This window comes from Macrotis lagotis, chromosome 8 (assembly GCF_037893015.1).
Source record: "Macrotis lagotis isolate mMagLag1 chromosome 8, bilby.v1.9.chrom.fasta, whole genome shotgun sequence".
Taxonomy (NCBI): domain Eukaryota; kingdom Metazoa; phylum Chordata; class Mammalia; order Peramelemorphia; family Peramelidae; genus Macrotis; species Macrotis lagotis.
Genome location: NC_133665.1, coordinates 120,336,408 through 120,354,621, shown reverse-complemented (window position 1 = coordinate 120,354,621; position 18,214 = coordinate 120,336,408). Strand labels below are relative to the sequence as shown.

The 18,214-nt window shown below is 34.0% G+C and overlaps 1 protein-coding gene across 17 annotated transcripts in view; it reads left to right on the top strand.

Moving 5' to 3' along the window:
* Positions 1–18,214, top strand: part of COBL (cordon-bleu WH2 repeat protein) — a 330,921-nt gene that overhangs the window by 267,674 nt on the left and 45,033 nt on the right. For all 17 annotated transcript variants that reach the window (XM_074198296.1, XM_074198310.1, XM_074198305.1 and 14 more), the window contains one exon: positions 8,555–8,867. In XM_074198296.1, coding sequence (XP_074054397.1) covers positions 8,555–8,867 — 313 coding nt within the window. The remainder of the gene's footprint in view (positions 1–8,554; positions 8,868–18,214) is intronic.

The following is an 18,214-nucleotide window of genomic DNA, read 5'->3' as shown; positions in this document are numbered from 1 at the left end:
AAATTGTATGATTTTAAAGATGAGATCTATTACAGAAAGTACATCAGTTCTGAAACCCTGCTCATTCACAGTTCAGTCTGTCATTTAGGATTCCCTCAATTCCTGTGTAGATTATTATCCTAAAGATTTTATAGTGATAGAAAAATTGCATCAGTAATTACCAATATTTTTTCAGTCTCCTTTTTTCAGTGATAGAATCCAAAATATTATAAGGAAAAACAGCAGAGTTTAGTGTTTCAATGTGGAATGGGCTCCATCATGGTCATTATATATATATATTTTTAGGTGGTTTTTTTTTGCAAGGCAAATGGGGTTAAGTGGCTTGCCCAAGGCCACACAGCTAGGTAATTATTAAGTGTCTGAGATCTGATTTGAACCCAGGTGCTCCTGAATCCAGGGCCGATACTTTATCTACTGCGCCACCTAGCCGCCCCTTAGTCATTATATCTTAATTTAGATTAGAGTTCTCTAAACTTTTTTGTGTCAGGCTGGTGAAGTCTATGGTTCCCTTCTCATAAAAATGAAAATGGATAAAATAAAATACATGGAATTGCAAAGGAAATCAATTATACTGAAATAGAATAATCAAGGTGTTTTTAAAGTTCATAGAACCCAGGATAAGAAAACTTGATTAGATCTACATAACTTTCCAAGCAACTGAAGTAGTCCAGGACCAGTTACTCTGAAATATGGTCTTGTAAGGCAGACTATTTAAATATCATTGGACACAAAGTTGTCACACTTTTCTTTTCCTGGAAAGAAAAGCCCAGTAGTCCATTTCTTCTTGAGGCACTATCTTGATGAAGAAAATAAGTAATAAGGAAATATTTTTACTTCTTAATCTTTCAACATAGTACTCCTGATAAAAATGGCAGTGGTAGTAATCAGATGATCATAGATAGAGATGTATAATATGAGAGATAAATACATATATACATTGAATTTCATTTTTTTTAAATGATGTGATCACAACTACCAAGGTGCTCAAAGGAGAATTTAAAAAGGGAATGTTTTGTGTGGTAGTAAGTTTCCCATCACAGAGGTGAGATGGCTCATCTGTGAGGCACATTATTGAAGGAATTTCTATAGTGAGTAGGAAGTTGGATTACATTAACTCTTCCAACTCTTTTTTTTTTTTTAGGTTTTTGCAAGGCAAACAGGGTTAAGTGCCTTGCCCAAGGCCACACAGCTAGGTAATTATTAAGTGTCTGAGAACTGATTTGAACCCAGATAATCCTGACCCCAAGGCTGGTGCTTTATCCACTACACCACCTAGCCGCCCCTACTCTTCCAACTCTTAAAGATTTTGAAATTCACCCTGTGTTTCTTGAGACTTGGCAGTAAATAAAAGTATTCTGAGATCAGTAAAATAATATTTGCTCCTAAAAACTAAATATACATATATACGTATATACATTTTCCCATTGATTTTGGGGGGATTCCACTTAACTTTGCCATTGTACTTTGAATATTATGATATATATTATTTAAAACAGACTGAATAGTAGCCAAATTTCCTTAGTAAGACATAAACAAATTGAATCAAACATAGAGAAAATATATAGGGGGGAAATTTGACCTTTTATTTTACATAAACTTATGAAGTCATATTTATTTAAACTTGTAGGTATTCTTAGGATATAGGATTGTGCCTGAGTATTCATGATAATTATTCAGAGGATTTTCAAAGAAAGTAAATTGTCAGAAAATAATTTTTTTCTTGTTCATAGTTGTCTATAGTGTCTTAACTTTTCTCATAGACCCTATTGGAAGGGGGGGTGAAGTTTATGGAAAAACTTTTTTTCATAGTAATGTCTGTTACCTACATTCATAAGGAAGGAAGCCCTAAATTTCAGGTAGAGGATATTAAAGGTGTAATTTTTTTCCTATTCAACTTCCCCGACTCCTCTCCCTAAAATCTATCCCAAGACTCAAGTTTAAGAGGAGCCTGGACTACCGCAATAGAGTAAAACTCGTACACACACACACACATACACACACACACATACATACACACACACACACACACACACACACACACACACACACACACAGAAAGGATATTTTAAAATTTCAAAAAAAATGAAAAAAGATTATTTCACATATATTGAAAGAGGCAAAATATAAATGAATTCTTGGAACTGAGTTGTTTGAAAAAGGACAGAAAATCTAATTCTGGAATTGAGTAGTTCAAGATCTTTTGTGAGGTTATTTCAGCTATTGGTAGGTTTTGCTGAGGTGTGTGTTTTCTTAGCCAATACAGTCAAGTTATTTTGGGTGGCCATAATTGTAAGTTAGACAGGTGGTTTGTGTGCGAAACATTTAATTTACTGACTGTGCTGTCTGTTGACTTTGGATGAGGTTAGAAACAATTCTATACAAGTTTCATGAAATGATGAGCTACAAGACTGCTCCGTATACTTAGCAAACAGAGGTGTGCATTAATGGAATCCATTTGACTTCAGTAATAAATACACTATGGGAAAAAATTTACTTATCATTCTCAATAGGTCAAATGTTCCACAAATTTACCCTTCAACACCAGTTTGTCATTCACAGAATGCCTTCAATATATAAGGTACTATGCTAGTTGCTGACAGAGATACAAAGATAAATATTCAAGGAACCTACAATCAAGTACCTCATAATATACTTGAATTTACTTTTAATTCCCTAGAGGCTGTATTTTTGGTTTGGTTCTTTACTTATTTTTTTCCCTTCGTGAGCCTTTTCCTATTAGCATTTTTTCCAATGACTTTCAACCAAGACTGTTGTTTTTTATAATCACGAAATTATAGAAGAGAATAGTCCTGAAAAAAAAAAAAGAAAATTGTTTCCAATTATTTTTAGAGTAAAATCTATTTTTTATATGAGGCTTCAGAACTAGACTACAACTTTAGTGAGTTGATCAGCAATATTCAGTCTTTTATTTGCTAATATGTACTAGTTGCTATAGCAATTGTTATGGATGCAAATGGATCAAATGAATGGATTGTTGTAAATTGGTCATTTGGCATATAGACTCAGCCTGCAATTCATGAGACTTCGTGGAAGGTTAAAGACTATTGACCTACCCCTCATAGGTCCTCAGAGTTCCTTATTCTTTTAACAACCTCATTGCTCTCCTGATGAGAAATGTCTGATAGTGACCAATTCATTGGCAAATGCTTATTTTTTCCCAATAATCTTTCTTTTGAAGAATTTGCTTAGTCACTCCGAGTTCTTATTCTTCTTATTCTCTTATTCATTTTCTTCTCCAGCCTAGGGGATCATTCTCCTTTCACCCTTCTTACACATTTTTGAGACGCCCTTGAGACCACAAGCTAAATCACTAATCTGATGCTTAAAGTCTTTCCAGCTTGAAACTTGCTGATCTTTGAACTTCTTTGTCATTATCTCTCTAGCCTGACATTGCATAAAAATTTCATTGTATCATTGATTCCACTGGTATTGAGTCTAGTCTAGTGACCTAGATCAGTTTTATTATTTGACACTTATCTACATCCTCTTTCAGTGGGTGTCTCCCCAGTAGCTGTTAGTATGATGTCACTGCTCTGGAGATGTTCCCACTTATGGATGGCATTGTGTTTGATAACATGAAAACAGCACTTTCACAGAGCCTCCTAAATTAAAGTCATGGTCACTTAAAAGTTTGGCCTAATGATTAACCAAGAAAAAAACAAATGAATGAAAGATAAATGTACAAAGTCAGATGGGCAGCCCATGGTATTTACCCTTTAGTGAATATAATCTGGGATAGAGATTGCATGCGGATTTATTATTAGGATCAATATTGAAATAAGATATTTAGATCCTATGTAATTAGAATGAAATAGGATAAATAGAGAAGTTTTGATTGCATTTGGGAAATTGCATCATACTTTTATTGACCCCCAAGTTACCTATGAAGTAAAGGTTTTAACATCAGTAAATGGCTATGTATTATGGAATCTCCAAAGAGTTTCAAGTCACTCAAAAGCGATGGAAACCCTCATGGTAGAGATAAATAGGTTGTGGCATATTGTCAACCAATAGATGAGGAGCAGAAATGAGTGTTAAAAATAACCTTGTTAATTTGTTAAAATTGGCTCTTAAATACTCCCCTTTCTCATTGGACAGACAAAAGGTCATTCAATAACCATTTAAAGAGTATCTCTATCTTGTTTATTCTCCTCAAGTTCAAAACAGTCAACCCATTAAAAATTACTTGAAAGAAATTTGTCTATTTAAAACATTACCTCTATTATATTGCTAATGACTTTAAGAATCAGTGAAAGACAGTAACTATCACACCATAGAGATGTAGTTATTATGCTGTTTTCACATTTGTTGCTAATAATCTTAATCGTTTTAATGACCTTAAATGAATCTTTCACTCTTGGTGATCCTGGTCATTTGTTAATAAGGCCTATTTTTAAGCAAATACATGAAGGGTAAAATGAGAAAACATATGTAAAAAAAATTGTCAAACATTAAAGCCCACATAAATGCTAACTGTTGTAAATTATAAGTGTTATATTATATTGCTAGGTTTTTCACTCAGAATAAAGTACTGAGTAGTACATTTTTATGTATGTTTTTCTTTCCATAATGTACATTTTTCTTAGGGAAAAAAAGAGAAAATTTACAAAAGTTTTTAATGATTGTGTTAAATTTAAACTTGTAGTTGTACCATTATTGTTCATACAAATCAGAGAATGAAAATTGCTTACTACAGATTTGGAGAATATTCAGTTATAAATTGTATCATATCCAAAATAATTACTTTTTTTCATTCATCAGACAATTATTAAGTTCCTACTAGGTGCTTCAAAAGATAAAAATTTACATAAGGTATTATTCCTACCACGATGAATCTTAGAGACTAAAGGGGAATGACTCATAGATCCTTATAATTCAAAATAATGCATAAGTGATGACAGGTACAAATGAGTTACTTGTTAGTCTCTGAAGGAGAATACACTGCTTAATTATTCAAAGCAAAGAATACTTCTTAAGGAAGGTCTGTAAAAGATTAATAAGAATCTAATTAGTATGGAGGAAGGTTGTAGATTATGATGGGCACAACATAAGGTAATGCAACCAGAATGGGACAAGATCATTATTTGAAGCATAATCGATCCAGAGCTGGAAAAAGATCCATGAGATCATTTAATCCTACTCTTTCATTGAGGAAACAGAGAAAAAGTGATTTGCCCAAGGTCTCACAGTTGGTAAGCAGCAGATCCAAGATGCTTTGGTTGAGCATTAGATAGATTGATTAGGAGAAGGCTGTGAAGAAATAAGCTAATTAGCAACAGATTGTAGAGTCCATAAATGTCAGGCTAGAGAATTTGAACTTTATTCAGTAGGCAGTTGGGAGCTACTAAAAAATCATGGATAGAAGTATGACATAACCAGATGTTTGGCATAAGAAAAACTAGTATGTAATAAGGAGTGGACAGAGAAATAGAGGAAAAGAAATAGTCAAAACTAATACAAAGATTGAAAAATGGGGGCAACATTAGAACTGACCTTAGAAGAAGAAACAAGCTGAAGAAGAAAGAAATATGTTCTATTTTAGGCATGTTGAATCTGATGTTTGTGGAGCATAAAGAAAGAAGACAGGGTGAAAGGTTTTGGGATAATCGATGTGGATGATAAGCTAAGTAGTTATAGAGCTAGGATAGCTGAGCACTAGGAAGGTACCAGCTGAGATTATGACTCTAAGCCTGTATTGGATAAAATTAATTTAAATTCTGACTTTCACCTGGAATCCTAGGAACAAAAAAGGTTAAAAACTAGATGTATGAGAGATTAATTTTTTAAGTGAGAAGCTACAGTGGTAAAAGTCATAAGGTAAGAGCAAAAAGTAAAATAAACTTGGGAGAGATTGGGAGAGAAGGTGGAGTACTTAAGGGAAAAAAAAGACTACAAAGAAGCTGAAGAATTGTGAGAAAAGGATTGATAAAAGGATACAGATATATATTCATTAGAAAATGCACAACAGCAAGACATAGTAGTGCTCCCCCCCAAAAAATCTGATTTAACAGTATATCAACCAGAACTCGTGATTTAACAGTAATAGTATAGAAAGAAAAAAAAATGATAATTAAGCAGAATCTTTCCAGGCTATTTAAATTTCTGATTATCAAATCAATTGTCTAATATTTTCTTTGTTACATTTTATTTTAATTTATATCTATTTCTATTTTAAATCCCTGTTAATATGTAAAATCTGTGGTCACATTTTAATCAATAGCATAAGGTCAGGAAATGGGGGAGAAGGGAAGGAAGAGGGGAATTTCGATCATATAAATTTTTTCTAAAAGAGAATTTTCTTTTTTCTTTATGTCATCTTGAAGCTGATGAAACCTTATATCAAGAATCAAATACACATCTTCCAAAGTTCAAATTTATATGTGTGTATATGTATATATTATATAATATATATTCATATATTGTATATTAATATATATAAATATAAATATAAATATGTGTGCCAATGCATACTGGGTATTTTTGCCTACTGGTAGTTGTGATTTTTCACCATTCAGCTAATTGCCTTAATAGGGACAAGTTTCCTTTTGTGTTTAACAAGAAGCTCACATTCTTCCTGGATGAGTTAGTGTTCTTATTGCCCCTTCATGCTCAAGGACAAAAATAAAAAGACCTAAAAACTGGAAAGACAGGAAAAAAATTTGTAAGTTACAATTGACCAACTTGCTCAATAGTATGTTGGAGTGAACAGAACAGGAGAAAGCGTAAAGGAGGAAGGGATAAAGATTACAAAACAGTTTTGGACAGCTTGTCACTGTCAATGTCCTGGCTTTGAAGGGGTCCCTGGCACATTGAGAGACCTTTTCTAACCATAGTTGGGAATTAAATTTAACACTGCAAGATAATTTAATACTGATTTATAGACCATACATATAGAAATTCAGGCTGCCAGCCAATGAGTAAGAGTTTGTCGGTAAATCACTAGAAGAAAATGTTTAGGGATGTATAAACTAATGGCCATATTTCATTTCCATATTTGCACTCCAGTTAGGAACCTTGTACCAAAATTTTTTAAATGCTATGGTAACATTATTTGTTACTGTCACATATATTGCATTGTACATTTCCTTCTAAAAATCAGTCTGTTATGTCTTTTGTTCATTACTTCAAATCTATTGTGAAATGACTACTTTTTAAAAAATACTGTGCTCCTACTTTTAATTCCTATGATCTGGAATTTTCTAAAACAAGATATCAGTGAATTTTCTCCTTTTTTAATACTGATTGTAATTAGTAGTATATGCCTGTTTGTGTTATTCTAGTTGAAATGTTGGTGATTCCATCAATGATGATTATCTCTTTTCTTTCCTTTTAAAGTAGATGATTAAAGAAACTGTGCCTTCAAAGATGCTAACATATCTAGTTTATATAGTTTGCTCATTAAATATTTGTTCCTGGGATACTTTGTTTAAAAAAAAATTCTCTTACTGCATGACTTCTGATATACTACTGCTGGTTAAATCAAGTACCTTGAAACTTAACATCTGTGTACAATAAAGACTGATATAATGGTTCTCCTATAATATGATCTGGGTGTTAGTTCTAGCCTCCATTACTAGAATTATTAAGGGATTCCACTTTGCATAAGACTTTCCATGATCTTTAAGCCACCAGAGCCCTAGTAATAAAAATCAGGTCAGGATAACGTAATAACATCTCCAAATAGCTAGATAGATGGACAGAATTGCCTTAGTGTTCCCAATCATTAATATTAATGTTTTCCAGAGCTTAGAGCTTTAAGAGTGATTTGTAACTCTATGAATTTTATTGCTTCTGCTGTCAGGAATCAATTTCAGTGCTTAATGGCAATGTAACCTCAGCCAAGGAGACTTTTTTAGGGGGGTTTTGATTTTATTTAATTTCACTTAAAGTTTCTCTCACAAGATTGTTCCTTTTTAGACAAAGTGGGAACTGTCTCAAATAAAAAATGAAAAGAGACCTGAATATGTGGCTAATACTTAAAGTCAAAATGTCACATTTCCATATTTCACAAGTCTGCCTTGGTTTATTTAAGTTCTAAATTCACTTACATTTAATTTTCATTAATCTGTAAACTAATTCTTTTACTAAATGGAACAAGGCTCAAGAAGGGAAATAAGGGAATTTAAAACTTAACAAAACATAGTTGTTGAAAAGCAAAGAAAAGATTTTCCAATTGCACTCATTTAATTGGCTGTATAAGAAAGCTTTTCACTAATGTGGTCATTTTTAAATAATAAAGGGGAGTTCAAGTTCTAAATAAGTAGAAGCAAAAGAGCCCATAAATGACATTCTTCAATCAGTTTAATCCATACATGTATTACTGCAAATTCCCCCCCCCATCAATTACCCAATTTCTATTGAGCTTTATTCTAAGGTGAAATTTAGTTCCAGCAATTAATTGTCTTATTTTAGATAAGAGCAGCCTGAATTCCAAATTTATATAAGATTAATCAGGCATTGGGGTGTGATATTTATTAGGAAATGAAAAATGGAAATGGTATCAATTTAACTGTCTCTAATATGTTTTATCCAGTAAGCCTGCCACTCATCCACAGTAGTAATTGTTCCGTGGATGGTGTGATCACTGAACTGTCTGAGGTAGAAGAGACAGCATCTGTAAGCAGTTGTTTTGCATCTGAAGATACAACTACTGAAGACTCGGGAGTCATGAGCTCTCCATCAGACATCATTTCTCTGGATTCACAAAACGACAGTGTGAAATCAAAAGATAAATGGGGCTTAGATCAAGAGGATGCCACTGACACATATGTGACCTGTGCCGCAGAGCTTGGTCCCCTGAGGAGCGCTTCACGTGAGAGTGATGACTCTGGTATCACTCATCTGAGGTGAGTCAGACTTCCATGGTCACTAAGAAAATGATGTCATGTTCTTCAGACAGCAATGTCTTGTTAATGGTACCAGGAACTAAAAATGTCATTTTTGTCTTCAAAGACAGTGGTTAGGACATCTAATTTCCTATATTACCTCATTTCATTTATATTCCTGTAATTCCTGAAACACTTTTTGGAGAGAATATGAGAGAACCTCTAGGAATCTTTTCATCCCTATTTATCTTAGGAATCTCTAGCTCTTAGAACTTAAGAAGGTTCCTGGGACCAACTTTGAGCTTTAGGAAAGAGAGTAGGTCATTTTTGGTTCAGATTCCTGGAAGGAAACTCTGTAGACACAACATGGCTTAGTGGAAAAATAACTGTTCTTAGAGACAGGCTTATTCTCATCTATTTTGACTGTGACTCTGGGCAAGTCATTTAAACTCACAATGCCTAGGTAACTTGCTCTAAAACTAAGTTTCAGAATAGTTATCAATCTACCTTCAATAGAAGGACAAATGATTGGTGTTTAGAAAATGGATGCATATAATTAGATTGTTGTTCAGTCATTTCACTTGGGTCTAACTCTTCAAGACCCCAGTGGAGGTTTTCTTGGCAAAATTAGTGGAGTCGTTTGCCATTTGCTTTCCTCAGCTCATTTTATAGATGAGGAAACTGAGGCAAAGAATGTTACCTACCCAGGGTCACACAGATAGCTCATGTCTGAGGCTAGATTTGAGCTCATCATCTTGAATTCAGGACTGGTGATCCATCTATTGGATCTGCCGATATAGTTCTCTCACATACAGAGTTAAAGCTAGAGTTTATATAAACATACTATATTCGTGCCTAGTTTACACACATGTATATACATTACATTTAAATACATATGATGTGCACAAGTATATACATGTACTAGTGTGTGTAAATATTTTCATACACATGCATGCATATGCATGTGTGTTTATATATAGTGTGTGGGAGTGTATGGATACATGTATGTATATGCATGTATGTTTATGGGGAAGGAGATATGGAAGTCAGAGTAAAGGTGAGAAGGAAGAAACAAAGACAGAGAGACATTAGTTAAGTGGAGGTGAGGTCAGATCAGATCACATCAGATTGACCTGTGAAGGTTGTATGCCCAAAAATAGATTAAAGCTATCAAGTCCATTACAAATGTTCATCAAGCACCTATTATGTACCAATCATTATACAAAGCTCCAGTAATGCAAAGAAAAAATGAAACTCTACTCCCAAGGAGCTTACACACTATAGAGATAGATGCCATGAATCCTTTTAAGTTTATACAAAAGCATCCCATTTTTAACTAAAATACAATGTAACCTTCCTTAGTAACGCACAGTAATTTTCACAACAGTATCATCTTGGCCTCTGAAACTGGTCCTCCACATTTAAGGTGCATTAGCAGAAAGTAAACATTCTGGAGTTTTTAAGGTCATTTGGATCATAGCTCTAAAATGGCATCATCTAGCCCCAATCTACTCATTTTATAGGTGATGAAACTGAGAATCAGGGAATTTAAGGGACTGAGCCTAGGTCACCTAATTAATCTATTTCAGAGGTGAGATTTGAACTTGGGTCTATCTGAGTGCAGAATAATTTGTACTGATGGTATGGGTAATATCGACTCAAGTAGATTGCCCCACAGCAAGGAAGACCTATCATCCAAGGTCTTGGACATGAAATACATTGAGACTACAGTATTCAAGCCAGCTGGCTATAGATTTCTATTAGTCATTCTTAAGTGATTTGCTAGCAGAAGAATGACAGACCTGGGATTAGAAATCCCCAACCACAATTTTTCAGGCTCTGAAAAAATTTTGTGAAAGGTGATCACTTAGAGAAACTGTGCCATCAGAAAGGGAATATTCATGAGCAGGGTAGGCAGTACAACAGGATATTGTATTTACCTCATCAATACTTCTTTCAAGAAAGCTGCAGATTACTAAGCAATGTTAAAAAGAACTTATTTCTTGAAAAGTCATTGGCATCACCGTTGGAAAATGACATGAGATGCTCTAGCTTGTTCTTCAGGAATGTCACAAATGTCACTCATTTCCATTTTTCCTCACTTCCTCACTTCCTACCAACCTGCTCATATTTTTGTTTCACATTTACAACATACATATACATATTTGTTAATAAAAAGAAAATGTCACAGTGGCAGGCTTTGCTCTCAGAAACTTTGATAGTAGAGGTAGAAATATTATAACTCTAGGAAACATTAGCATAAAGACTATCACTTTGGAACAGTGACTAACAACAACAGAAAATATTAGTAAAATCAGACTAGTCTAGAAAGCCTGGAGTAGAACTATAGCTAAATAAGAGTTAAGGCTGATAGGGAACGTCCAATGAGGTCAGCTAAGGAGAAACATGGATTTAGCATGGACCTAGAAAGCCAGAGAATGAATTAGAAAAATCAGCTTAGTCAATGATCAGCAGCCAAGGGGACGGAGAAGCAAAAAATTAGAGACCTAGGAAGACTGTCTGAGCAGCAAAGAGTAGTCACTTCATAAAGGTTTATTACTCTTAATTCCATAACATCTCTCATATCTCTCCCTTTCTTCCTACTCTCATTTAGAATTTTCTGAGTATTCTATAGAAAATATTTCCTCTCTTATCTTCTAATAAATACCTGAATTTCTGTTATATCCTTCTGATTAGTCTTCCTTATTTTCTAGTCTTTTCCTTCTATAATCCTTCAAAGCATTCAGTGGTTCCCCAATATCTATAGTATTAAAATTAAAATTTATTAACTCCTTTAAAGACTGACTTCAGCTACCTTCCCTCTTATTTCTTACTACTTCGGTCACAAATTCTACTCTACAAACTAAACTGGGAAACCAACAGTTCTCCAGACTTCAAACTTTATACTATACCGTGCTTGGAATTCAAGCTTGGAATGCATTGATTTAACAAATGTTATTCCCTTCTCCCTCAGTTTTCCTTTCATTTTATATATTTATATATATATATATATATATATATATATATATATATGTATGTATATATATGTGTGTGTGTGTGTGTGTGTGTGTGTGTGTATACATACATATATATATGTATATGTATCTGTGTGTACATATGTGTGTGTGGGTGTTTGTGTATATGTGTATTGTATCCCCCCAGTAACATGACAACTCCCCTAGGGTAAAGAGGGCTTTGTTTTATTCTTCTTTTATCCCTGATAAATATTACAGGATGTTATATAGAACTATCACTTAATAAATATTGTTGATTAGGTAGAATTGAAAGAATCCTAGACATTGTAAAAGTCAGGAGACTTGAGCAGGAACCAAGGCTGAAGTCTGCCAGTAACTCACTAGGTAAACAGGGAATCATTTCACCTTGCTGGGGAATAAAGGGCTTTTAAGGATCCTATTCTAATTCAGTTTTTCCTTCATTTGACCCTTCTGCATCCCTGCTCTTTGGACTTTTAAACTTGCAGATGTAAAAATTAACTTATGTCTAATTGCTTTAAGTAATTTACTATCCTAACATGCCCCAGTCATTTTCCAACTAACATACTCAAAGAAAATAGCAAACAGCAGACTATCTGCAATAGAACCATATTGTGTACCCAATATGTCTTCATATAATATAAAGAGGAAGGTGTTGTTGTTTTTTTTAATAGGATGCAACTTTGTGATTAAAAGTACTTCTTTCCTAGAGGATTCTTTAATCAATATGTCACTGGATAGGCAATGTTCTAGTTGTAATCTGGAATGTTCACAATGTGGACTAATAAATGTTGGACAAAGATTTAATTATGAAAAACATTTATGCTTCCTGACTTCCATAAAGCTGTTCTGGTGATAGAATTATAGGGCTATAATATGAAGAGCCCATTTGCTTCCAGGTGATGTTATACCAGATTCATAGCTGTTTTTGCATATATTTTCACATATTAACCCAATAGATTAATTTTCTTTTTAATAAAAGAAGGCTTCAGAGTGACTCAAGTTCTCCTTGAACTCACAAATTTCTACTTTTAATTTAGGGTTAAGGACCTATTGGTAAACAGCAAATCAGTTATTTTCTCTCCTTCCCCTCCCCTTCTCTTATAACTTGAATTGTTCCCCCTTTTAGTCCTCTTACTCTTTCCTCCTTCCATTTTTTCTACTCATCTTTTCCCTTTTGACCTCTCTCTTGCTCCTTTCTTTCTTTTTGTCTTTTCCATTCAGTATTTCCCTCTACTTCATTGGTAGCTTAATGTTTTGGTAGCTTCTGAGTATTCTATGAAAAATATTTTAGCTTCTATATTCTAATAAATCACATTTCCATAAAAGATTCTATATGACAATAGTTCAGTCCTTCAAGGCCTTGTGATCTCATTGGGGTAGATATTCCTTCCACCATAGAAGATTGTACTCCCATAACCTTAGGAAATGGACTTTGTCAGTGGTTGTGACCAAAAATTTTTTCTCTTAGCAGGCTACTTGGTAATGAGACTTTCTTCACTATGAGCTGTTGGTGCAGTGGATAGAGTACTGAGTTCAAATCCAACTTCATAAACTTAATATCTATCACCATAGGCAACTCACTTAAACTCTAGTTGCCTCAGTTCCTTCATCTGGAGCATCCTCAAATGGGGGTGATAATAGACCCTACCTCCCTGGGATATTGTCAAGATAAAAATGAACTATTATAAAGTACTTTGAAATCCTAAAAGTGCCATAAAAATGCTTGAACTTATTAGATTTCCAGTTTCATATGAGGTCATCTGTTTTATTGTACTATGTAATGGAAATGATTGCTTTATTCCATAAATTAAAAAGAAAATTAAAAAGAAAAAAAGAAATACTATGAGTAATTAAAAAGAGATGGAGACTGCAGGCTCATACATGACTCCAGAGAATATATCCATCGTAGTAAGAAATTATTATAGCATGTCAGTATTTCTTTACGGATTGGACACAAGCTTAATATAATTGGAAATTTTCTGTATGGTTTGACCTGAGAAATGAGGGTCAGGACTTAAAATATTTCACCTAAGCTGTCCATATCTACTCTTCTGAAATATGTCACAGAAAGAGTCTGAACCCCAGGCAAATGGCTAAAAAGGCCTTGGATTATCATCTTTCTGATTCCTAGATGATGAGGAAAAAAATAGTGAACTCTGAAGGTCAGATTCTGTTATGATTTGGAAGAGGGATATCATCTCTTCATTATTGATTGGGGGAAAATCCCAGGCATTTTAATTTCTCAAACAAATGTAAGCAAATGACATGTAGAGAATATATACCAAACAAAGAAAGCCATGAATATAGTGGAAAGAGGAATGGACTTGGAGACATAAGATGTGGGAGTCTCATGTGTGACCTTAGTAGGCAAGTAGCATGATCTCTGTGAGCATGGGTTTTTATCATTTGTAAAAGTAAGTTTAATCATACTTTGCATTATCTTCCTTATAAAATTGCTGTAAAGAAAGGATTTTGTTAGCTTTAAAGGATTGGTTCTACAACCCTGAACTGCCATTGCTATTCATCAGCAACACCTTGAAAAGCAGTGACCAAAATTGCTAATTTACCTCAGTCCACATTCATTATCCATCTACTGTACAAGATTTTGGAATTTAGAAGTAGGAAAGGAGGTGGGTTCCTTTTTTGGTTTGTTTGTTTTATGATCTGTGATTTTTTTTCAGTATATAGATTCTCAGGGAGGAGATTTATAGTCTTCAGGAAGAAACTAGGACTCCAGATGGTTTTTGCTCTGAGAAAGATCCTCTTCATTAGTAACACAATAAGTATTCTTAAAAATATTACCTGTTGTGCTTCAAAGACAAAAGTTTAACAGGTGCCTAACTTTTATCTGAGCAGTTAATGTTCTTAGCTTCAAAAGCATGAAAATTGCCATTTTCATAAGACATTTACATAATATTCTGATTAAATTAAGGTTTGTTTGGGTTTTTCTTATTTGGTTGATTATTTTTTTTTGCTTTTTAAATTACCTTCAGGACCTAAAAAATTAACTGAATTTTCCAAGTTTATAGTAGTAGTTGGAGAACAAAACTGATTTACAGTTTAAGTGGAGTGAAGGAAAAACAAAGAAAAAGTTACACTTTGTTGCATAAGGCAAGAATCAGAAAGATCATCTAATGTAAATACCCCCCCATTTTTTTCTGATGAAGATATTGTAGTCCAAAAAAAGGAAATAAGTTGCCCAAGGTTACCTGGTCAGTTAGTGTCCCAGGCAGGAAATTCCTGAGGTCACAGGTCTTCCTGGTAGACTTTTCTTTTTAACAAATTAGGTACTTATCTATTGTTTCTTGCTCTTGCCAATGGGAAAGTTTCCTAGCCAGACACAGGTGTCAGTGTAATCCCTGCCCTCTTCTCTACATCCTGCTTCCTGCACTGTTTTTGTCTACTTTATTCCAGCCCACAAGAGTTTTTTCTTTGATCGAGTTTTCAATATCTGGCTATACTTCTAAAAATCAGTGAACCAAGTGTGACTGACACCTGGTAGTTAATTTGATTCAACTGCTCCATAAGTCCTAGATTTCCCTAATGATGAGAAAAAATGATTATTCATCTCTTATATTAATAACCACTTTCTATTGTGGAGAGCCAGGATTCTTTTCCTTTCTGTTTTCTCATTTTATAACATTCTTCTTAATTTTGTACATACTCCATCCAAATGGGAAATTTAAATCTGATCAAAAGGTAAAGAAATTCTATTTTAGGTGAATTGGTAGAGCCCATCAGTTGGGTTTTTTAGTCAGACAGGTCCAAGTGGAAGTGGATTCCCCAATTTTTGTCTATATTGCCCTAGACAGGTAAGTAGTATGTTATAGATAAGTCTTTTTTGTCTAAGACTGAGAGATCAATCACATCTCCCAGACCCTCATTAGAATAAGCCCACATCTTATTATAATATTTGTTCTCTCATTATTTTTAAACCAGAACTGAGTTCTAACCTTTGGAAAACCAATTTTTTTCAAGAGCATGTTAGCATTGAGTGGCTTCTATGAGGGGTCCTTGATTAGGAGAGACAGCCAAATAACTCTTTTATTAATTATCTACTAACTACAATTAATAAAAGTATTAATTTCCCAGAAGCTATGTCTCTCAAGATAAGATTTTTATACATCATACTGAAGTTTGCCAAAAAGAATTCAAATTCCAGATATTTGAACCTTTCTAAACTATTAGATTAACCCCCATAGCCTTGAGTTTGTGCCCAAGAAGGGACATTTGTAGATCATATGGGGAGGCTGGTAATGTTACTGATGAAGTAATCATATCAAATGCATTAATTAAAAATTCAAATAAAGCTGCATTCTAATTTTATATGTATAATGCTTTGAAATTTACTAGGTCTTTAACATTTGTTATCTCATTTGAACCTCATTACTCTATTGAGACATAGATGCTATTATTATCCTTGGCTCATAAATGGGAAAAAATGAAGGCAAGAAAGGTTAAATGGCAAGCCCACATAGCTACTAAATGTCAAAGATAGAATTCACATTCAGGGCTTCTTGACTTCCAGGTCCAGAATTCTGTCCACTGTTACACACTGCTTTTTTTTTTTAAATGAGGGGCGGATTGTGGCAACTTGACCTCTACCTGATTATTAGAGTATCATCAGATATTACAAAATTATTCAAAATATGAAATCCCAGCCAGATGTAACACATACCCTCAACTCCATTGCTTTCTTCCCTGAGCTCTTTCAAGTCTCAACTAACTTTAACAAGATTTGTTCTTTTAAGAATCCTTTCCCAACCTTCTGAGATGATCCCCAATTTATTATGTAAGAATGTATATATGTATGTTTTATGTTCTTCATTCTTAAACATGATGCCATGACAAGGACATGAACTGAATTTAAGTGAGGTAGGGTTGTGCAGAGTCAACACTCTCACTTTCTCCTCCAGAGCCACCCAGGTCCAGTAGCCAGATATGAATCAGAACAACTGGAGATGGATGCAAGGCAATCATGGTTAAGTGACTTGCCCAAGGTCATACAGCTAATAAGTGTCAAGTGTCTGAGGTCAAATCTGAACTCAGATTCTCCTGACTGCCAATTTAAGAGGACAGGAGAAGAAATCTAGACCAGACGGTCTTAAGCATGACTACCTTCTCTTAGTTCTTAGTTTTGATATAATTCTCCTTTTGGTGGTCCCTCTCAGTTACTTCTCTAAGCACCTTTAAGACATATCCTACTTTCTAAATAAAGTTTATGAAACTGATACTCATCTCTAGCGGTCTTAATTTATAAGGTGTATCTAGTTGAGGGTCTGATTTCTTAGAAGATTATCTGGGGCTCGCCCCTTTGCACACTCAAAAACAAAGTCAATAAATGCACTTTACTGCGAGGGTCCCCAGATTTGCACATTTTGCAAAACTAGGGTGTTTTCTTGGAAGGATTGTGGTCTTCAGAAATCTCCACCAGTTCATTGACCCTAATAAAAGCCTGCCTTTTTCAAGTGGAAAAAATAAGCTATTGTTTTTGTGCAGTTTAGATGTTTTATTCATTACTACAGCTCTGATTGTTTGATTAGTAACATTGAACTTTGCCTAAGGCTATTCAGACCAAGGTTTCAATGTTTTAGAGTATAAAGGTTTTAGTTTTTTAAAGTATAAAATATAAAGAACACTAATCATTATTTATGACTAATGAGTGTTTTTAGTAACATTTTGAGATACAGGCTTTATTTAGCAGCACCATCAGCTAGAAAGGTTTTTTTGGTTATTGAAGTGTTCGCTAAAATCTAAGTATTTATTTATAGAAAAATAAGTTGTACTTACTGAACTCAGTCTTTACCCTCTAGTCATTGAACCCAAATCCCAGAGATTGCTAACAACCTCTAATGTATATGATCCCATGATTCCAGATCTGTGATGGAACTCAGTAGGACTATGAGTATCTTAGGGAAGGTTCTATCATAAAATCAAAACTAATAAATAACGAATCATTGATTCCACTTAATAAACCAAAGAGCCTATATTAAAGACTCTTTGAGGCATTAAGAATATTAATATTTCAGGGAGAATAATTTTTGTTATATCCAAACTTTGACTCAGCAGGGATGTTCTGTGTTCCTTGGTGTTTAAATTATTTACTTTGTTGAAAATGTCTTTCCTTATGAGATCTAAGACATACAATCTATAACTGACCATGTGGTCCCTCTGCTGGTAGGCAAGTGGTTTTTGACCTTTTTTTTTTTAATATCATAGATTGCTTCGGCAGTATGATGAAGTCTATGGACCCCTTTTCTCATTACTGAACAATGTTGAATTTTTTTAAAATTTGTAATTGAAGGAAATGCTAAATTTCCTTTAGAGATAAATTAAAATAAAGATGGATGTAATTTTTCCCACCTAAGTTCA